This window comes from Salarias fasciatus, chromosome 5 (assembly GCF_902148845.1).
Source record: "Salarias fasciatus chromosome 5, fSalaFa1.1, whole genome shotgun sequence".
Classification (NCBI taxonomy): Eukaryota; Metazoa; Chordata; class Actinopteri; order Blenniiformes; family Blenniidae; genus Salarias; species Salarias fasciatus.
Window position 1 is genome coordinate 1,296,370 of NC_043749.1, and position 22,657 is coordinate 1,319,026.

Genomic DNA, 22,657 nt, shown 5'->3' on the forward strand with positions numbered 1-22,657 from the left:
ACTGTTCCAGATCGACACCCACTTCCTCGGATCCAAGACCTGACTGATTCATCGGGAGGATACAGCTGGTTCTCAATTCTCGACCAAGGCAAAGTCTACCACCAGGGCTTAATTGAAAAAGGATCAAGGTATCTGACAGCATTCACAACTCGGTGGGGATTGTATGAGTGGGTCAGGATACCATTTGGATTGTCAAACGCCACAGCAGCATTCCAGCGGAGTATGGAGGAGATGCTCGACACACTCCGTGATGAATGTTGCATCCCCTACCTCGACAACGTGCTCTGCTTCTCCAAATCCTTTGATGAGCATTTGCAAGTTCTTCGAAAAGTCCTCCAAGCCCTACAGCGTCATGGGGTAAAGTTGAAGCCTGAGAAATGTGAGATATTCCACCGAGAGGTCCGTTATGTTGGTCGACTGGTGTCAGCAGAAGGGGTGAAAACTGATCCAAAGGACCTGGAAACCGTGCAGGTATTGAAACACAAAACACCACAAACAGTTGGCGATGATTGGCAGTTGCTTGGGTTTCTGAGCTATTACCGAACATATGTGCAGGATTTGTCACGCGTCGCCAAACCCCTCTCTGACCTGCTTCAGGTAAAGTCAGACTCACTGCAGCCCAAAACACCAAGAGGAAGGACAAAAGGTTCCCAGCTGTCATCCCGAACCCCAGTGAAGTGGACTGAAGAACATCAGCAGGTTTTGGAATGCCTGATTGACATGCTCACCTCTCCCCCAGAACTGGCCGATCCAAATTTCACACACCCTTTTGTGCTCCATACGGACGCTTCCCAGAAAGGCCTGGGAGCCGTCCTCTACCAGCAACAAGAAGGGAGGTTGAGGGTGATTGGGTATGGGTCACGTACACTAACACCAGCTGAACAAAACTATCACTTGCACAGCAGGAAGCTTGAATTCCTGGCCCTCAAGTGGGCAGTATGTGATAAGTTTAATGACTATTTGTTCTATGCTCCCCTCACTTCACAGTATTCACAGACTAGAATTTCGCACTCAGAGAGCGCAGACCTCAGCCACAGCTCAAATCAGTCACCAACAACCATAAGAACACCATATATAATCACACAACATTGTGATCGGGGTGTGATCAGAGCGGAGCGCTGCAGCGTGCGGCCTATGTCTGTCACCCTCTCTCCCTGTGTGTGTGTGTGTGTGTGTGTGTGTGTGTGTGTTTATCTGAAAAGGAAAATCGAAAAGCAACATAATTAATGTTATTTTACTTCATTTTAATTTGAAAATTGACCGGATTCTCTCGTATTTTCCATTCCCGACTTCCTGTGTGGTGCGATCTGCTCTGTCTAGCTTTACAACTGGCGGTCCACGGCGCACGCGGCTCGCGGAGAAAATAGAGAGGAGCAGAGCGGCCGCGGTCCACGACGCGAGCCGCTACGCACGCGGCGCTGTCCCGCACCTCTTGTATGAACCGTCAGATAGGTTAACAGGGGCGCCGATCTGACAGTCGGTTCACGGCACTTCTCACTTCCGCGTCGAAAGCCGCGCGTCTTCTGTGAACCAGGCATTTGTCGCCCCCTGTTGGCGGGCCTGCCCAACCATGTGAAAGACTCCCTATCTCTCAATGATAAAGAATCCTTAAAAAAATACCTGGATCCAGACAGTGATCCGGATCATCACCAAAATTTAATCAATTGTAAGTTAGCCCAAGACCCACCTTTCCACAAAGTTTCATTGCAATCCATCAATTACTTGTTCCGGGATCTTGCTAACAAATCAACCAACCAACCAACAAACCAACAAACCAACCAACAAACCAACATGATTACATAACCTCCTGGCGGAGGTAAAAATAACCCACTCACCTACATCCTCAGTACTGTAAAGCTTAATGCAGTGGGCCACCGGTGGGTTGGCCAGCTGGCTGATTTTCACGCCGATGCTAAATATCGGCAAGCTAAAACAAAAATTGATGCCGATATGTTATCCCATTGTCACCTTGACATAAATGCATTCATGTCAGAGTGTTCTGAGGAACTGCCAGCAGATGCAGTTGGTGCCGTATGGGAAGGGAGCCAGAGAGCCCAACAAAAAGATGTAGCCTTGGTGGCAGCCCTGAGCTTGGCATCACAAAACCAACCTGACACAGAACCCCTACAGACAGGAAGTCATGATGAACTGGTGAGGGAACAGAGAGCTGATCCAGTGATTGGAAAAGTTATGAAGTTAAAGGAAAACAACACGCCATTCACAGAACACAACAAAGGAAGTATGAATGCAGCAACGAGAAGTCTCTTAAGGGAGTGGAACAGGTTACACATCGAAAATGACTTACTGTATCGAAAGACCACAGACCGAAGGCAACTGGTCCTCCCTGCCATCCATAAGCGCACAGCTCTCACTCACCTGCATGACAACATTCTATGAGCCCTGACCTAAATATTATCCAACATCTTTGGATGGAGCTGAAATATGCCGTCTGAAAAAAAGGCACCATTCCAACCTGAGGCGACTGGAGCAGTTTGCTCATGAGGAGTGTCCAAAATACCTGCTGAAAGGTCCAGAAGTCTCATTGACAGTTAGAGGAATCGTTTGATTGCAGTGACTGCCTCAAAAGGTTGTGCAACAACAGTACATATTAAGTTAAGGGTACCATCATTTTTGTGTTGGCCTGTTTCTTAAGTTAATTGTTTTTTTAATAATTCTCTTGAAGCATGGTTGAAAAGCAATGTCTGACTTTCATTGGATAAATTTCATAGAAATTTTATGTATCACTGCTTTTGTTAGATTCAAGTTGTTTCTCTGACTACTGTGAATTTTTCTTTCATTAAACGAAGGGGGCCAACAATTTTGTCCACGTTTTTGTTTATTAATTTAAAGAAACGTTTCTTCATTTCTTCATCATGAATGAAGGACACAGCTTCCTCTGACTGACTGTGTGTTTTGAGTCTGTTTGATATGAAAGTAATTCAGCAACAAGAGGTGGAACACTGAGAATATCTATCAAGTGACATTTCTGCTCCAAACAAGTTGTTATGATGATTTGATTGCTGGAAAAAACTCATCCAAGACCAAAGAGTTGACATGAAAAGAGTGTTTATTTTGTCAAAGCTGAAAGAAAATCATGATGAAAGAAGATGAATATTGATGAAGAGAGTTTGGTTTGATGATAGAAGAAGTGAAAGAGAGTGAATGACAGAGGTGAGATGAGTGTGAGAGTCAAAGCAGTGTGAGAGTCCCAGTGAGTCCGGTCAGGACTGGGAACACTGGTCTCTCCTCAGTGTCTCTCTGAGGGGAGTCTGGGAGCCCTGGGTGGCCTCACAGGTCACAGAGCCCACCTTCCTCCACTGGTCTGCAGGGAGCCTCAGGGTGCTGCTCCAGCTGTAGAGGCCGTCCTTCTGCAGCACCCCGGGGCTCCTGCTCTCCTCCCAGCTGCTGCTGCTGCTGCTGTCCTCCACCTTCCAGCTCAGACTCCAGCCTGAGGGGAAGCCCTTGTTGGCCAGGCACATGAGCGTGGCCTTCCCCTGCTGCAGCTCCTCTCTGGAGGGGGGCAGCACCGTCAGGGTGGGGGGCCTGTCACCTAGGAGACACCAATCAGATGAGAGGACAGGGAGCAGCCAGCTGTCAATCAAACAGCACACACCTGGACAGCTTCAGTGGGACACACATCATTTTGTCCTTCAACAAGTTGCTGCCAGATGCTTTTTCTGCTCCAGCAGTCACTCACTCACACATTGTTTCACTTCCCTTTAAGAAGCCTCTCATGCACATCAGCACAGAGAGAATCATCCAACAGTTTGACCTGAAACACCTCAAACTACATTGGAAGGAACACAAGCACATGTCTCAACCTTTACTGGCAAAGATTTGCATCAACGTGATCAGAAAGTTACACTTTATAACTTATGAGAGGAAACTTTAGCAACATGAGCTTTAAATCAAAATAATGTTTTCAAATATTTACAGCAAAACTGGACAAAAAGTAACTATTGATTCATATTGCACGAGGAGGTTTTGATCATTTTCGGACATATTTATATATTTAATAGTAAAATAACATGAGTCTTAAAATAATAAAAGAAACAGAATGCAGAAACATTGTTTAGCAGCAACAATAAATCCAGCTTTGATGAGGAGACTCTTAATAAAACTAGAAGAATAAAGCCTGCACACATTACAACACAAACACATTTCAAACAGTGGACATGTAAACTAAAACTCAGTCCAAAGACAGACCAGTGCACCAAAACTGTCAATAAATACACAGGTCAGTCTAAAAACACATTCAATGTGAGACTGGTAGAGTTAAAACAGTGTGTTACACAGCCATCAGTCTCTGACTGAACATATTTGAGGAGTCACAATATATATGTATTTTTGTGACAGAAAATCTTGAAATCTTGATGACATTTAATTCAGTACAAATTTCAAAATAACATGTTTTCCTGGTGTTAAAATTAAAACAGAACAGATCTGAGCTATAGCACATGAAATCAGGGAAGATTCAAACTTGATCAGTTGAATAACTATAATGACAAAACATTAAAAAAAATCTTCTTTCTCATTTCAAATTATTCAAAACAAGGTTTAATGACAAAATTTGAAATATCTATCTGTCAGTATTAAAAGTACAATCAACTTACTTCCAACATCCAGTCTGGTTCCTCCACCGAACGTGTACCACAGTGATACAAACTCATTGAGCCGCTGTACAAAAACCTCTGACTGTAGAGAGACACCACTCTCTGACTGTGAAACAAACAAACTCTGCAAAACTAATTTTACTTACTGATTCAAACTCAACAGACCAATTCTTTGACTGACTATGTGCAATTTTGTATGAATAGTTACACAGAATTTTTTAAATGTATTTTCTATTTTTGAAAATTATTTCATTGGAATGTATTTCAATAGAAATTTGACACTATTAGAACCACATGTCGAGATTTTAAAATTATATTTATCAAAGTACAAAAACCAATCTCCTTAATATTCCCACAAAAGTTTGACTCCAGAGTGAAAATGATTTTTGAAAGTGATCCAAGTCCCTGTTGGAGTCAGTCAGAGCATTTCCATAGAGAGCCACTTTGCATCAGCAGCACCATGCTCCAGTGCTCTGGGAGAGTTTATAGTCCTGACAGTTGAAGACTGGATGACTGACAGCTGTCCTTCAGGACAACAGAAGACAGAGAAATCCTCCTTATCACAAACATGAGTGTGATCTGCGTCCTCATCTGGACTCTCCTCTGCTGCTGCTTCACAGGTAAAGTCCAGAGAATCCAACTCCTCTCCTCTATGAACATCCGTCCCTCTGAAATGAAGCCCACAAAACCATGAGGCTGCTTTCTCTTTCTGTCTGTGTCTCCTCAGAGTCCAGAGGCCAGGTCACAGTGACTCAGTCTGCAGCAGTCAGCTCTGCTGTGGGACAAACCGTCACCATCACATGTAGGACCAGTCAGGATGTTTATGTTTGGAACAGTAAGCACGAATTAGCCTGGTACCAACAGAAAGATGGACAACCTCCTAAAAGGCTCATTTACTTTGCCATCACTCGAGATTCAGGGACTCCAGGTCATTTTACAGGCAGTGGATCAAACTCTGACTTCACTCTGACCATCAGTGGAGTTCAAGCTGAAGATGCTGCAGTTTATTACTGTCAGAGTCTTCATGTCATTAACAGTCAATATGTGTTCACACAGTGAAAAACCATCATACAAAAACGTCCCTCAGTCAGACTGAACAGAAACTGAAGTGACTGTACCTCACTGATACACTTCACTGAACACACACACACACACACACACACACACACACACACACACACACACACACACACACACACACACACCACACACGCGCAGTCTCGTATTTCTATCCTTGTGGGGACCTTCCATTGACTCCCATTCATGTCTAGCCCCTAACCCTTACCCTAACCCTAACCCACACCACAACAAAGCCTAACCCTAAAGAAATGTTTTTGCACTTTTACTTCTTTCAGTAACAACAACATGGTCAAGAAAACACTGTTTCTCCTACTTAGGACCGGAAAAAGGTCCCCACAAGGCACGTCGTTCCACGTTTTGCTATCCTTGTGGGGACATTTGGCCCCAACAAGGATAGAAATACGAGAACACACACACACACACACACACACACACACACACACACACACACACACACACACACACACACACACACACAGCCTTTGTTGTCCTGTGATTATTTAAAAATCATTATCTGCAAAAGATATTTTTTCTGAACCATTGAAGTATTTTATGTTGTCTCTAATCATATTCTCATCACTTCATTTTCATATTAAAAAAAGTATAAAATACGCCAAAACACACTAATCTGATTCAGTTTAGCAGCTTTTATCAACAGATTTATTTTATATTTGCAGAGGCTGGTCAAGTTTCAGGTCACGATCAGTTTTACACAATAATTGATTAAAGTCGACTCTATTGCTCGTTCACTCTCTTGTTGTTTTTTTTTTAATATGTGTTGTTCATTGGCTCTGAACACATTTGCAGACTCAAAGTACTGAAATGAGTTTTCTCTGATAGAGTGAGGAGTTCGGCCATCAGGAGAGACTCAAAGTGGAGCTGCTCCTCCTCCACATTGAGAGGAGCCAGTTGAGGTGGTTCATCTGAGGAGGTTTAGCAGACATGTGTTATGAGAGTGAGTTGATCGGCACTATCCTCTGGCGCCCTCTTGTGGTTCTAGGGGGCAGGGTTATGTTCAGAGAAATAAAGGGCTGCCAGTATGTTACAACGAGTCGACGAGTCTCCTTGATTCCGCCGTGCCTTCAGCCAACACCCACCAAGACATGGTGTCAGAAGTCGTCCGGGACAGCGGGTAAAGTAATGAAGAACCTTCTGCTGTTATCCGAAGCAAACTCGCTCGGTAAGCCACAAAGAATCGAGTGCTGACGAGGAGAGCTAACCTGTTAGCATTGGCCGCTAACTAGCATGGCGGAAGACGGTGTCGTAGCAGCAGCAGTCCCCATGGCCTTTCAAGTCCCGCCGCCACCAAAGTTTGACTTTAAAAAGCCAGAGGAGTGGCCAAAGTGGATTAAACGGTTCGAAAAATTCAGGATAGCTTCTGGACTCGAGCAACAGCCAGAGGAAAGCCAAGTGAACATGTTAATTTACACAATGGGAGAAGAGGCAGAGGATGAGATTACATCATTGAACCTTACAGATGCGGAACAGAGCGACTACAAAACAATGGTGGACAAGCTGGAGGAACCTCTTTGTCGTAAGAAGAAATATTATTTTTGAACGTGCAAAGTTTAACCAAAGACAACAGGAGTTAGGAGAGACCTCTGATAGCTTCATTACATCACTGTACACCCTGGCAGAGCACTGTGGCTATGGTGCACTGCACAGTGAAATGATCAGGGATAGACTCGTGGTCGGGATATGTGACAAGCAGCTCTCGGAGTCCCTGCAGATGGACTCGGAGCTCACACTCACACAAGTGTGGAGGGGTGGGCTGTTGGGTGAAGGAGGGTGGGCTTCGGGGGGGGGCGTTGTGATGCCCTGGATCTTGGAGCACGAGGCTGGAGCGCTGGGGGTGCACTGGCCAGGGGTGGGTAGCCGTCCGTGTGGGCCAGTTCTCCTGGGTATGGTCATGACCCTCCGCCTGAGTTGGGGGGTTTGCTCTTGGGCTCTTGGATCTGCTTGGATATCCCCGGGCGTCCAGTGCCCAGGGTGGACTGGCTCCTGCCGGGCCTGGCTCCCTGGGGCCCGGGCCCCGGGGCCGCCGGGGCCGCCGGGGTTCCCGGCCACGGCTCAGGTCTGGGCTCTGGGATGGCCGCCAGCTCTCTGGGGACTGAGGGCCTCTCCGGCCTGCTTCTGGCCTTCTCAGGGGTCAGAGGTCATATATGCATGATCACTATCACCATCACTATCACCATCTTATTTGCATGATCACACTGATCTTTAATCACTCTTCACATACTCGGTTACCTTGTCTTCTTGTGGTGGTTAGAATAATGGTTATCTGTTGTAGACCTCTCTTGATGCACGCCCCGAGTTTACTACTAGTAACTACTAGCTATATTCTCAAAAAAAAAAAAAAAGGTTTGTGGTGTCCTTGCACTTCCTTCCTTCCCTACACCTCCTTTTGTTGTGGCCTTGTCTGTTCACTTGCTTGTTTTATCGACTTTTTGTCTCTCACTTTTTTGTTGGGGGAGGAAAAAAAAAACATCAGTTCTGGTTCCGTCGGTCTTTATCTTGGCTATCGATTTTGGTTTTGTCAGTCTCTGTGTTGGTTGTCGCCTCTGTATTGGTGCTGTTTAGATTGGGGTTTGGGATTGTTCTCTGTTGCATGTGGTGTGTCGACAACACTGTATTGTATTGTGAATTTGTATATAAGTTGTGCTGCCCCCCCCCCCCCCCCCCGCCCCCCAAATTCCCCCTCTCTTTTTCTCTCACTCTTTCTGTCTCTCGCTCTCTGAGCGTTTCCGTCCCAGTCCTGTCCGGCAGCCATGCCAGATGCCAGTTTCCAATAAATGCAGCAGCAGGAGGAGATTCAGTCTCGTCCTATTGCTATGATTAAAATCTGTTCGGACATAAAAGGCGACAATCATACAATATTCCACGCCCCAGCTGTGGAAAAGGACAAGGGGAAAAAAAAAGGAGCTCTCAGCAGCTCCCCACTGCTGAAACTGTTTCATCATGTGACCAAGATGTAAGGTATAAAAACACAACAATGCATTTCCACAAAAAAAATCACGTCTTTTCGTGAGAATAAAATGTCTTTTGGAAGAACGTCCAAGGTAATTCTGATCCATGAACATGGTCAAGGAAAACGAAAATCCATTTTAACCAACGCAATGAAAATCTGTTGAAGATAAACATCAAAAGGAATAAAATTAATTCCTCAGAGCAACGTATTCGAGGATGCAGTTCAGTCGTCTCTGAAGGTAGTTTTGTGGAGACAGGGTTGGAAGAATGAAATATATCCTGCAGGTCTGACAGGAAGCCCTCCTCGTCTTTTATTGGGGAAGTCAAACTCCCTCCTGCAGCCTGCAGCTGAAGAAGCTTCCACTTCCTGCAGTTTGTTCAAAGATTGAATGAAACTGCTTTGAAATGTTTCACATCCGTCTCTGAAGACTGTAACCAAGACAACAGATAGACATCACTGGTGAACCATGGAACAGACAGGTTTCACTGCAAAAGGGAAAAGGAGAAAACTTTGTACTTCAGACTGAAAACTTTAAATAATGAGCAGAAGGGTCCATCATTCATTTATCACACTGTCTCCAACAGCCCTGTGAAAGAATAGTTGTGCAGACTAGAATGGTTCGCATTTCAAGTAAAACATCTGAGAAACAAACTGTCTTCTTTAATGCAAGTAAACATGATGAACATAGAGGTTTCATTTATGTTCATTAATCTGGTGGTGTGACACTCATTGAATAAACTGATCCAAGTCCCTGTTGGAGTCAGTCAGAGCATTTCCATAGAGAGCCACTTTGCATCAGCAGCACCATGCTCCAGTGCTCTGGGAGAATTTATAGTCCTGACAGTTGAAGACTGGATGACTGACAGCTGTCCTTCAGGACAACAGAAGACAGAGAAATCCTCCTCATTACAAACATGAGTGTGATCTGCGTCCTCATCTGGACTCTCCTCTGCTGCTGCTTCACAGGTAAAGTCCAGAGAATCCAACTCCTCTCCTCTATGAACATCCGTCCCTCTGAAATGAAGCCCACAAAACCATGAGGCTGCTTTCTCTTTCTGTCTGTGTCTCCTCAGAGTCCAGAGGCCAGGTCACAGTGACTCAGTCTGCAGCAGTCAGCTCTGCTGTGGGACAAACCGTCACCATCACATGTAGGATCAGTCAGAACATCTACAGCTCCAGCTCTTTAGCCTGGTACCAACAGAAAGATGGACAACCTCCTAAAAGGCTCATTCACAGCATCAGCACTCGAGATTCAGGGACTCCAGGTCGTTTTACAGGCAGTGGATCAAACTCTGACTTCACTCTGACCATCAGTGGAGTTCAAGCTGAAGATGCTGCAGTTTATTACTGTCAGAGTTTTCACTATCCCAACAGTCAGAGAGTGTTCACACAGTGAAAAACTGTCGTACAAAAACCTCCCTCAGTCAGACTGAACAGAAACTGAACTAACTGCTGCTCACTGATACACTTCAGTGAACACACACACACACACACACTCCCTCTCTCTCTCTCTCTCTCTCTCTCTCTCTTTCGAATTATTCCACATAAAATGCTGATATGAATATATTCAAATGAATCTGACAATAATTCACATGAAGAAAAATAATATTCTTGATTTTTTTTTCACCTGACAGTGATGGAGAAAGAGATTGATTCATCCTTTTGAAGATATGAATTAAAGTAGAATTAATTGCTTTGGTCTTCGTTTTTCAATGAAAATGTAAAAATCATTTAATGCAACTGATATCTTTTTTGGACCTCTGAAAATATTTTATGTTCTTTCTAATCAAAGATCTGTGATCTTGGCTTCTGGGTTTTTAAAGGTGTTTAGTCTGATTCAAACTGTCATATCAACCCAGTCTCCACAATACTCCGTTCAGAGCCAACTATTCTCAGACACGTGGCTCAGAGGAACCTATTCTTTCCCTTATTACGTTCATTTTCAACTAATTTTTTAAATAGAATAATTACATTGGTCTCAAAGGGATTCTTTTTGTTCTAGGGTTTGATGCAGTCTTTTTCAACTTTTTCTTGCCGTTAATTTAAATATATATGCACACCTCTCACATTGTGTGACTCGGGCTGTTGGAGCTGATATTTACCTCCTGATGTATTTCTGAGTAACCTGTTTTTTAGAGCAGCTCTGACACGATCTGCCACCGGAAAAGACAGCTGGAGCTTCTCTGATGCTGTGGTTCTTGATCAACATGGAAACCAAGACGTGGTTCTGCAATCGATTTGGAAGTGATTACAACAATACCGTTCTTAGCTGCTGTTGTTTGTTACAGTTTTTCTCAAATGCTGAAACACAAAAGCCAATCCTCTAAACTAAATGACCACTTGTCTAAACACATTTACTAAATCTCGCCATCATTTGCCAATATCATAAACACTTTTCACATGAAGACACAATTCACAAAACACAATCCTCCGTTCTCATAAATCTAAACACATTTTTCCTTGCTAAAACACAAGTTGCAAAAAAAACTCTGCTCATATTCTCAAATGAAAGCTCATGTGATGCAAAATGCTTGCCACAGGCAGCAATATTTGAACACAATGAACATCCCTGGCATCATTCAATACACACAACAACTCAAAATTGAAGACACCTGTTGCTAATGCATCCTCCTGGACCACCAACAACACCATCCTGGGCCCACACATCCCATTTATGTGATCATTTGGAACAATGTCCGCTTCCTCAGAACAAACCAAATCAGAGAGTGGCTTACCACCAACAGTAACCAGTTTTTAAATGTCTGTCTGCCATCCTACTACCCTTTCCTGAACCCTGTAGAGGAGTTCTTCTCATTGTGGAGATGGAAGGTTTATGAAAGACAACCTACACTAGAGAGAACCTCCAAAGGGCAATGGAGCTGGCTTGTGTTGACATCCCAGTGGAGGCCTTCCAACAGGGCCATTACCAGGGGGGGCCAGGGGTGGGCAGTGCCCCCCCATGCATGCTGCTTTGCCCCCCCAGTAAGACAAATGCCCACCCACACCTGGCATCCTAGTAACGCCACTGCTTTCCAAGGATGGATTCGCCATTCCAGGGGTTTTTTCCTGCGGTGCCTGGCAAGAGAGAATATAGCCTGCGATGTGGATGAGGTGATGTGGCCCGATGCAGCTCAGCGACATGATGCCGCACAGTGATTGTGGTGTGTGTGTGGTATGAATGAATAAATATAAAATATAAATATAAAAACTTCACACCCTGAACATTTTTTCAAGAGTACTGTAGTGTGCAATAGATTCTGTTTTTGGATTGAGTTGTGTTGCAGTAGTGTACATGCAGTATTTTCTATAGATTTATACTCTTCATATGAAACTCACAAATCTAAATGCCTAATCCTCAGAGATCTAAGAAGATCCGTGACTGTAAAGTTTCTAAAAATATGCATTGGCAGTTATGAAACAGAACCCTTCTCACAAATTGACCATTTTGTTTTCAGTTATTTTGCTGTAGTGTGTAATGATGTGTATAGTGTTTAAATTTTTGAAAGCTTCGAGCTGCTCTTTTGCTGTGAAAGTTTGAGTTTTGAAGTGAGAAGGTGTGGTTGTGTTTGTGTCGCTTTAGAAAAGGGTGTTGTGTTTAGACATTGGGGAACACAAAGGAAACATTTGTGAAATGTGTTTTAGCATTTCAGAAAAACTGTAAATGTATTGAAAGGTGCAATAGACATCATAGTGGAGGGCCCTCAAACACGTTGGTGGAACAGAGGCTATCCCTCAGCTAAGCACAGGGTCAGTAAATGGACCTTAGGGTTGGAAGTAAGACTGGGACCTTGTTTAGTGTTCATTAGGGATGAGCCGAATACTCGTTTTAAACGAGTACTCGTTACGGATAATGCATTTTTTCTGAATCCGAGTACAGCCCGAGCATTGTCTGTCATTATTCGTACTCGTGCTGATGGGAGATCCTCATTGGTCCTTCATTCTGCTCCATGCTCCACTGAGACGACAGGATCCTGGTGAGAGAAGCCAATCGGAGCTGATAAATTAAAAATGCGGTATTTTATTTCTATGTAGCGTGCATTGTGCCTGAGGAAAACCTTATAAGGTTGAAACGTCGGGTGATTGTGTTGCACGGGGGGTTTTTTTCGGGGAGGTTTAAGTTTCGTTTCCCCTCGCGTTTTTTTTCCCCTTATTTCTCTTCTTTTTCATAATAATTTGGGCTTGCGCTCCACTGGGAGGCTGTGATCTGTGGGAGAGAGATGATAACTGGACCGAGGTCCACGTCCTGGTCATGTCCGTAGCACTGCAGCCGCAGACATGACCAGGAAGCTCAGCAGGGGCGGATGAGAGGTTTCCCTGGACGCCGGGGAGATTCCGGTGGGGATCATGGGGGGAGGCATTCATACAATTAAAATGTTCATGTTCTGACTCAATAAAAAATACTTGTTCTGTGAATAGTTCCTTTACTATTGTGACCAAAAATATTCAAATTTTATTTCTGAGGCTTTTGTGTGAATAAATAATAATTTATATAACTTTAAAAATATTCATGTTCTGACTAAAAAAAAAAAAAAAAAAAAAAAAAAATCTTTACATTGCATCATTGAGACTGTTCTGTAAATTGTTTTCAAATGAAGAATCAATATGGCGACTTCTGAGCAATCCATATCAATTTCAGACTTAAAATAGTGTACCAATTTCTGCCCGAGTCCGTTTCCAGTTAAACCACGCCCACTTCCGGTTTAGACCACGCCCCCTCCGAGTACAGATACGGATACAGGTAATTTGGATGGGTAAACAGATACAGATACAGATACAGATAGTGGTGCACTCGCTCATCCCTAGTATTCATGATGGATTATATTTTTGTTGTAATTATTTCAGATATTTTTTCGTTGTTAAAAGGGGTAAGCATGCAGGTAACACATACTAAATGTTCAAATGCAAGGAGAACTGGTTGAAATTGTTTCTTTCAATGTAAATGGAGTTATGAACCCTATTAAAAGAAGTAAAATTTTGACAAAATTGAGACGTGAAAAAGCCCAAATAGCATTTATCCAGGAAACTCATTTGAGTCAGTTAGAGCATGCTAAATTAAAAAGACAGGGGTTTAAATCGGTGTTTTCTTCATCCTATAAAGCAGGGTCCCGAAGAGGACTTGCAATATTGATTTCAAGTTCTCTCAACTATGAGCACATTTCCGAAATGCAGGATGATGAGGGAAGGTTTATTAAAATTGCGGGAAGAATTGAAGGACTAGATGTAACACTTATAAATACTTATATCCCACCAGGAAGTGATTGGAACATTTATAGACAGGTATTTTACATAATGGTAAACTCTCAAGGTGTAGTAATCTGTGGAGGAGACTTTAATATTCGATTAAATCACCAATTAGATGTATCAAAATCCATTAATCAAGAAAATTCATTATCGAAAAAAGTTAATTCATTGATAAAAGAACTAGGAATTGTTGATGTCTGGAGAGAACTATACCCCAAAAGTAGAGATTATACATATTACTCATGCCCACACAGAACCTATTCAAGAATAGACTATTTTTTCATGTTCAGTAATGAATGTTTCAGAGTAAGAGAATGCAAAATAAAGACAATTGATCTTTCAGACCACAGCCCTATTTCAATGTCAATCAACTTAGAAAAAAGGGTTAGAAACCTCCTGTGGAAGTTAAAGGTGCCTTAAGGAGTTTGCACGTTTTATGCGAAACAGCGCAGGCCTTGGGCGTAATGCAGCTTAGTGAAAAACTCCTCCCTGTGGCTCGCGTGCACGGAAGAGGGGGACTCCGTCTTCGCTCGTTTAGAAGCGCTCAAGTAAGATTTAAGTTTCTTTTACCTGGTGGGTCTGTGCTGGAGTTGTGGCAGTGCTAGAAGCCAGTCTTTTCTTACTTTCTGGAAGCTCCTGCTCAGCTGTTGCTCACTAAGCATCTGGCGGAGTAATGGCGGACACAGCGAAACCTAACCAGCGGAGCGTGCATTACGTCATTCCTTTCAAATTTTCCCCCAAAAAATGCTGGTGCCGGACCGGCACTGCAACTTTCAAGTGACAATTTAGCGCTGTTAGAGGTTCTTGCAATGAATATGTCAGGGCACATTGTACACATCATTAAAAATGTGTAACATATTTATGGTGGAAAATAAGTATTTTTAAGGTTGTAAAACTCCTTAATGCACCTTTAAATGCCGACATACTGAATAATTCTGAAATAAGACTAAAACTCAAGAAGGACATAAAAAACTATCTTGAACTAAAAGATAAAGGTGATGTGCCTCAGACAATTCTGTGGGATACTTTGAAAGCGGTGATGAGAGGGAAAATTATTTCCCTAACATCCTATTTAAAGAAAATGAAACGGCAAAAACTTTCCAATCTCCAAGGAAAATTGAAACAATTGCAACAAATAGACAATCTCAAAAATGACTCAAAAATAAAAGAGGAACTTAAAATGATTAAAAATGAAATTGATAATATCTATACTCAGGATATTCAGAAAAAACTTGTCTTTTTGAGACAGAAGTATTATGAAATTGGGAGTAAGTCAACTAAGTTATTAGCATATAAACTACGCAAACAAAGAATGGAGAGTTCGGTCTATAAGATAAAACATCCACATACCAAGAAGGTGGAAAATAAACCGGGAAAAATTCAAGAAAGTTTTGAACTGTTTTACAAGGAATTATACTCCCAACCACAAATGTCAAATGAGTCACAAATAGAGGACTTCTTAAAAACATTAGATCTACCTACATTAAAAAACGTACAAAATGAAAAATTGCTGCAACCTATAACAACTAAGGAACTACATTTGGCAATTTCAAAACAAAAAATAGGAAAATCCCCAGGGTCTGATGGTTATACCGCAGAATGGTATAAATCCTTGAAAGAGGAAATAACCCCTACCCTCCTAAAGACTTTTAATTGGACCATTCAAAATGGTGAAAAACCCCCATCTTGGAAAGACGCAGTTATTTCAGTTATACCTAAGGAGGGCAAAGACAAGCAGGATTGCAGTAACTATTGCCCCATCAGTGTCCTCAATGTAGATTATAAATTATTCACTTCAATTATAGCTCAAAGACTTGAAGTATTTCTTCCTGATTTGATAAACTTAGATCAATGTGGTTTTATTCAACAAAGACAAACTTCAGATAACATCAGACGTTCATTACATGTGATTAGTCAAATAAATAATGAAAAGACCAGAGCAATAATTCTAGGACTAGACGCAGAGAAAGCATTTGATTCAGTTAGATGGGTATTTCTTTATAAAGTAATGGAAAAATTTGGCTTTAATGAAAACTTTATTACGTTAATACAATCTCTCTATGATAAACCAAGGGCTCGAGTAAAGATCAATGGGGATATCTCTGACCCCTTCCCCTTGAAGAGGGGGACGAGACAGGGATGCCCGATTTCTCCTCTTCTTTTTTCCATCTATATTGAACCCCTTGGTCAATTGATTAGACAGACCAAAGAGCATAAAGGAATTAAAATGGCCGGGAATGAACAGAAAGTAGCAATGTTTGCTGATGATGTTTTGGTTTTTTTGGAGGAGCCGGAAGAATCATTTCCAAAGTTGATGTTAACCAGCTTTGGAGAGTTATCTGGCTACAAGCTTAATATATCAAAATCTCAAGTGATAACCCTTAACTGCGATATCTCAAGTCACCTCAAAGATAATTTCAACCTTAATTGGGAAGCTGAATCTTTAAAATACTTGGGAATAATACTCACAAAAGATACTTCTAAGTTGCTACAAGCAAACTACGATCCATTATCACGAGCAATTAAAGCAGATATAAATAGATGGAGCCTTCTACCTTTTTTAAATTTAAATTCAAGAATCATAGCCGTTAAAATGACGATACTTCCCCGACTGTTGTATTTGTTCAGAACGTTACCCATTGAAGTGAAAGACAGTCAATTTAAGGAATGGGATAAATGGATCTCTCGTTTTTTTATGGCAGGGGGACAAACCCAGGATCCGTTATAATGTTCTTCAATTAGGCAAAGAAAAGGGTGGAGTGAAACTCCCCTGTCTACAATATTATTACTATGCCGCACAAATTATCCCCCTGTTACAGTGGTGTAACCCACATTTCAAAGGGAAATGGAAAACAATTGAGGTTAATATATCACATAACTTTCCTTTACAAGCCATAATTGCAGACAAAAAATTAGCAGATCAATTAGAAGGGCAAAATCCATGGATGGGCCATACATTAAAAGTATGGTATAAGATGACTAAAATCTGCGAAATAGGAAACATTCTAAAAAATTTCAGATGGTGTGCCTTTGATACAGACTTTCACCCTAACAAAAGTGATAAAAGATTTCAATCATGGATTAAAAAAGGATTAACAACCTACTTTTCCTTCACTGATAAGGGGATACTGCAGAATTTCCAAACCCTACAAACTAAATTTGGATTACATCAAACGGATTTCTTCAGGTTCCTCCAAATGCGGGACTACTTTGTTAAACACTGCAAAATCTCGAATTTATCATTGACAGAATCAGTCTTTTTTAAAATCATGAAATCAGCCTTTGATAATTAATTCAACAAGGGAATTTCTAAACTGTATAATGGCATCATAGACGCAAAGAACGAAAATACTTTATATATAAAGAGGAAATGGGAACAGGAGGCAGGAATTGATATTACTGTTGAAAACTGGGAAAAGATCTGTATGTTTCAATGGACCTCAACGAATTCATTAACATGGAGAGAACATTGTTGGAAAAATGCCATCAGATTTTTCAGGACCCCATATCAGGATAAATACAGAAAGGGAAATGCAGAGTGTTGGAAGAAATGCGGCTCACTTGAGGCAAATCATTTTCATTTATTTTGGGAATGTCCAAAACTACATCACTACTGGCTAGGTATTTATAAAGCTCTGAAAGAGGTCTTTAAAATCAAAATTTCTTTAGACTTTATCAATCTATACATGGGTGTGGTACCATCCTTGAACAGAAGAGGGGATATAAAATTATTCCAAGCTCTTCTAGCAGTCAGTAAGAAAGCAATTACGAGAAAATGGCTTAATGAAACCCCACCAACCTTTGATGACTGGTTGCAAATAACTTTGGAAATATTTAAAATGGAAAAATTGACATATTCCCTGTGAATCCAAAGGGACAAATTCAACTCAATCTGGAATAAATGGATTCATTTTGTATCCCCCCTTCGGAAGGATTTTACCAAACTCCACTCACATGCGTATTGTTTAGAAAGTATTAGCGTATTACTAATATTTTAGTTTATTATCTATAATTTCATGTGTATATATAATTTTCTCCTCATTTTTTGAGAAGTGTAATACCTGTAGGCCCCCAATGTTTGTTTTGTGTTTGTTTGTTTGTCTTTGGGTGAAAAAAAAAAAAAAAATGGGGGGGGGGGGGGGGGATGAGCAAAACTGGAAAAGACAAGGATAATAATGAATTAATGTATAGAATTGTTGCCAACCTCTCCAATAAAAATTAAAAAAAAAAGAAAGGTGTAATAGAACAAGTAATAGTGCAAATCGTAGTAGATTGATAATAGAAAGGTAAAAACAAGGAAAATATGATTAACTCTATGTACCCGGATCTGAGTCTCCTCAGAAGGTCGAGGCGACTTTGACCTTTCTTGTACAGATCGTTGGTGTTGTGGGACCAGTCCAGGTTACTGTTGAGGTGAACACCCAGGTACTTGAAACTGTTCACTGTTTCAATGTCCTCCCCCTCCGATACACAGCCTACAATGGCGGGGTCATCGGAGAAATTCTAGAGATGGCAGCAGTCTGTGTTGTCGGTGAAGTCCGAGGTGTGTATGGTGAAGAAGAAAGATGAGAGGACGTGTCCATGTGGCGTCCCCGTGCTGAAGACCACCGCCTCTGACTCACAGCCGCGCAGCCACACGTACTGTGGACGGACAGTGAGGGAGTCGATGGTCTAGGCAGCCATGTGTCCGTCCACTCCCGCGTCCTCCAGCTTCCCCCGCAGCAGTGCTGGCCTGGTGGTGTTGAAGGCGCTGGAGAAGTTGAAGAACATGACCCTCACAGCTCGGCCGGCAGTCTCCAGGTGGGTGAGTGCCCGCTGCAGCAGGTAGATGACGGCGTCCTTCACCCCGATGTTGGGCCTGTAGGTGAACTGCAGCGGGTCCAGTGAGGAGCTCACCACGGAGCGGAGGTGGACCAAGATGAACCGCTACATGGTCGTCATGAGGGGGGAGGTCAGGACCACAGGTCTGTAGTGGGCCGGTTCCTTGGTGTGCGCTGTTTTGGGAACAGGGACCATACAGGAGGTCTTCCACAGGACGGGGACCGTCTCCAGGCTGAGGCTCGGGTTATAGAGGGGGCAGAGAACCTGGCAGAGCTGGTCCAACAGGTCCTCAGCAGCCTGGGACAGATGCTGTCTGGTCCTGCAGATCTCCTGTGCTTCAGTCGCCTTAGATCTCTCCTCACCTGATCTGTGGGGGGGGGGGGGGGGGGCTGGTGCTGGAAACAGTCAGTGTGGGGCAGGAGCGGTCTGGTGAAACTGGCTGTGGCCGAGGAAGGGGGGAGATGTCACCTGGGCTGGAGACATGTGAAGAGAGGGGAGGACCGGAAGAGGAGCTGGGGGGGCGGGGGAGAAGACAGTTTGATTCATCCGCTCAGCGCTGTTCTCCATCGGCTGCCCCTCTGACACTCTGCCCAAATCCAGAGATGTTCTTCAGTCCTCTCCACACATCCCAAGCGTTGTTCTGGGCCAGATGCTCCTCCAGCCTCCTGCCATAGTCCTTCTTGGCCCACCTGATCCTCCACTGGAGCTCATGCTGGACTCTCCTCTGCTCATCTCTATCCCCTGAGATGAAAGCCTTTTTCTTTAGGTTCAGGAGGACTTTCAGTTCAGGGGTGACCCATGGGTGGTTGTTGGAGAAGCACCGTATCCTGATCACAACATAATTTCTCTTGCAGATGCATATTTCAATTATCAGAGTGGACACCACCTCCAATAATGAACACTGCAGGACATGCTGCATGCAGTTTCACTGTCCACTGTGCCTGAAGTTCAATCCTGCAGAATTGCTCAAGTTGCAGAGCCACGTAGAGGCACATAAAAAAGTGGCATTTTATTTAAAGCTAGGGTCGGCGATCTTGGAAAACTAGCATGCAGCACGAATGTAGCATCTCCCCAAGGCTCCGCCCAGCTCCGTCCAGCTCCCACCCCATTGGAGGAGCTCCCGTTGGGAGCAAACGCACTGGATTCGGAAGAGCCACGCGCACGGAGTTTGTGATCACCTCAAATGTTATTAACTTTTCTGACTGCCTGCACACAGCGCACATAGGAGCGCAGCGTGCCCGCTCCGCTTCGTTCTATTTTTCACGTGAGCCGCGAGCGCCGAGAGCGCCTTGGCAACGTGCGTGCGCACTGAACCAGGGCTAGTGCACGCCATTGAAAGGTACGCCCAGGGGGCTGGTAGAACGGCAAAGGGATTTGATTGGTTCCTTAAGAGCTGTCCGCGCTTTACGATTGGTTGAAGTTTTTACTGTCCTGTGGTCGCTACAGTTTTCAGATTTTTTCCGCACCTTTTTCCATACACATAATGTATTGACTTCTCCCAGGGGGCAAGGAGCATTTCACTCAGTATGACAAAAAGTGCTTTTGGACAACATTGTCTGCCCTAGCTTTAACAGTAATTGTAGTGCACTTATCAGTGTTTTTGTACACACTGTTCACCTGCTCATTCAAAAAAGTTACTTAATTGCTAATTTGATTTATATGAAATAATATGTCTGTATGTTTTTGTAGGCAGACATGCCAACCCTGCAAAAATGGTGGTGTGTCATGCTCATCAAAAACTCTGATCTTGGAAGGTAGAATGCCATAATTTGATTAACCGATTGAAGATTTGCACATTGAAATCTCATCTGTCTTGTTGTTTTCCCATTCTCATACTTGTTGCCAGAATTGAATAATTTCAGGGCAGCACGTGTGATTTTAATTTATTCACCCTTTTTGCCTTCTATTATAGTCATGGCAAGATATTTGGCTCATTGGACAGATAAGTCAAAAGTCCTTCTGGCAGGTGAGGTGCCACCAGTTTTTTGCCTGAAGTGAAAATTGGATGACATGACAGAGGTCAGTTTACATTCCTTTTGTCTCAATAGATATCTGTTGTTTACAGTCAATGTTATGTTTTCCATGCCCGGACATGATTTATGAACTGATTTTGTGACCTTTGTTTTTATCTAATGCAACATAATACTTTTAAGGCTGAAGAGAGAAAGAAAAGTCATCAACAAACAGCTGCTCCAGTTGTGCAGGGGTGGAATTAACTGAAGAAGAGGAAGGCCTGATCTCCACTTCATGTTAAATTGTGTGAGTTGACCTTTCATGTCTTGACAACAATTGACACTTTTCTTTCTTTAGACCAGTATGATGGCCCTTGTGGCTCACTGAAAGAAAGCAGCAGAATGGGTGCAGACTAACCCACAACTGTTTTCAGCTGGGGTGGAGATGCCTGACATTTTGAACATGGACGACACATCATACACTGAGGAGGCTGTGCAGAAGCTAGCAAACTTCTTTGAGGCCACACTGGATTTTGATGATGAGAAAAAAAAGTAATTCTGGAGCCTTTTAAGTTTTTGTTCTACAACATTGAAGATATGTGTGTCTTTTGTGAAGAGATTATGGACAGTTGGCTAGTAATGCTTGTGTGGTGACAAAAGCCTTCAAAATGGATTTTTAACATACTGCTTCACATATTTAACACATTTGGTCCAAATTTCTTATTGTTCAAACCACATAAGCTTGATTGGATTTAAGGGGCCCCCATCTGCCCCGTCTCCCAGCACTGCGCTGACCTCTTCCAAACATTTTCCCTCCACAACATCAAAGCAGACCTTGTGGCCTTTTTAACATGACTTCCTGTTTCAGCTTCACTGGAAATCAACCTGCTCCCAAAACTCCTCTTTGACTGTATAGAGGAACTACAGTTCCACAGTGTAGCCCAGTAAAGCTGGCAGTCCTTTGGTGTGCCTTGGGCACAAAAGGTTTGGGAAACACTGTGCTAGACTAATTTGAAGTAAACTAAAAATAATCCAAAAAATATTGAAAACATTACTTGACTATTCCAAGGGAATTAATTACAGATTGCATTTTAAGACATGTAGTCTGCAGGGGAATACATTTTAAAAGTAACCCTCCCAACACTGATAAAGCGGTACGTGTGTGTGTGTGTGTGTGTGTGATGAAATATGTCTCACAGTGGCAATGCAAATAAAGACATAATTTGACATTTCTGACATCCTTATACCTGTAGTTTGACTGACGGGTCAAATTTACCTGAGCAGTATCTCTGTGATGTAAACATGTGGTTGCAAGTATGTGAAATTACGCTTTTTCATTTTATGATTATCACACTTATTAAGGCAAGCACAAGAAGTTTCATACAGGAAAAAAGTCATTTTAAATATATTTTTTTTAGATCTTCAAACTTTAGAGAAGGTCAACTTTACCTGTAATCTGATAGGAGGGTTAAAAGAGAGGAAAGGTATTAAGCGTCATATTTCACCTTAATTTTTGACCCACCCTGCTAGTTTACTATTGGACACAATAGTACAGGTCAAGAGCTTCCCAAAAATGTGTCTACCTAGTCTGTAGCTGATCTACGAGGGGGGACCCAAAAGTTTCCGGACTGATTCTATTGATAAAAAAATACAATGAATTTCCGACTTTGGCCGCTAGATGTCGCTACAGGATAGCCTCATGCATAACTGTGCCAGGTTTGGTCTTCCCCCGTGATGCGGTCAGCTGACAGTCATTGTTTATGTTGACAGAGTTAAACCCCGCTCTTCGATTTTTCAAGATGGCGGATATCCACGGATATGCGCTCTGTCAAAACATTTTGCTTTTTATTGGGAAAAACAGCGGCAGAAACACTCACCATGTTGCAGACATTCTTTAAGAAGGATTCTTAGGGTGTCTGAGTGGTTTGGGCCCTTTAAGAGTAATCAGATTACATCACGGAGACCAGGCACGCAGAGGACAA

The 22,657-nt window shown here is 42.7% G+C and overlaps 2 gene segments (V, D, J or C); both read left to right on the forward strand.

The window, feature by feature from the left end:
* Window positions 1-22,657, forward strand: part of LOC115389295 (Ig kappa chain V-III region MOPC 63-like) — a 204,960-nt gene that overhangs the window by 16,570 nt on the left and 165,733 nt on the right.
* Window positions 9,562-10,057, forward strand: LOC115389308 (Ig kappa chain V region 3381-like). The segment is given in 2 exon segments: window positions 9,562-9,627; window positions 9,735-10,057. Coding segments are annotated over 2 exon segments (375 nt in total).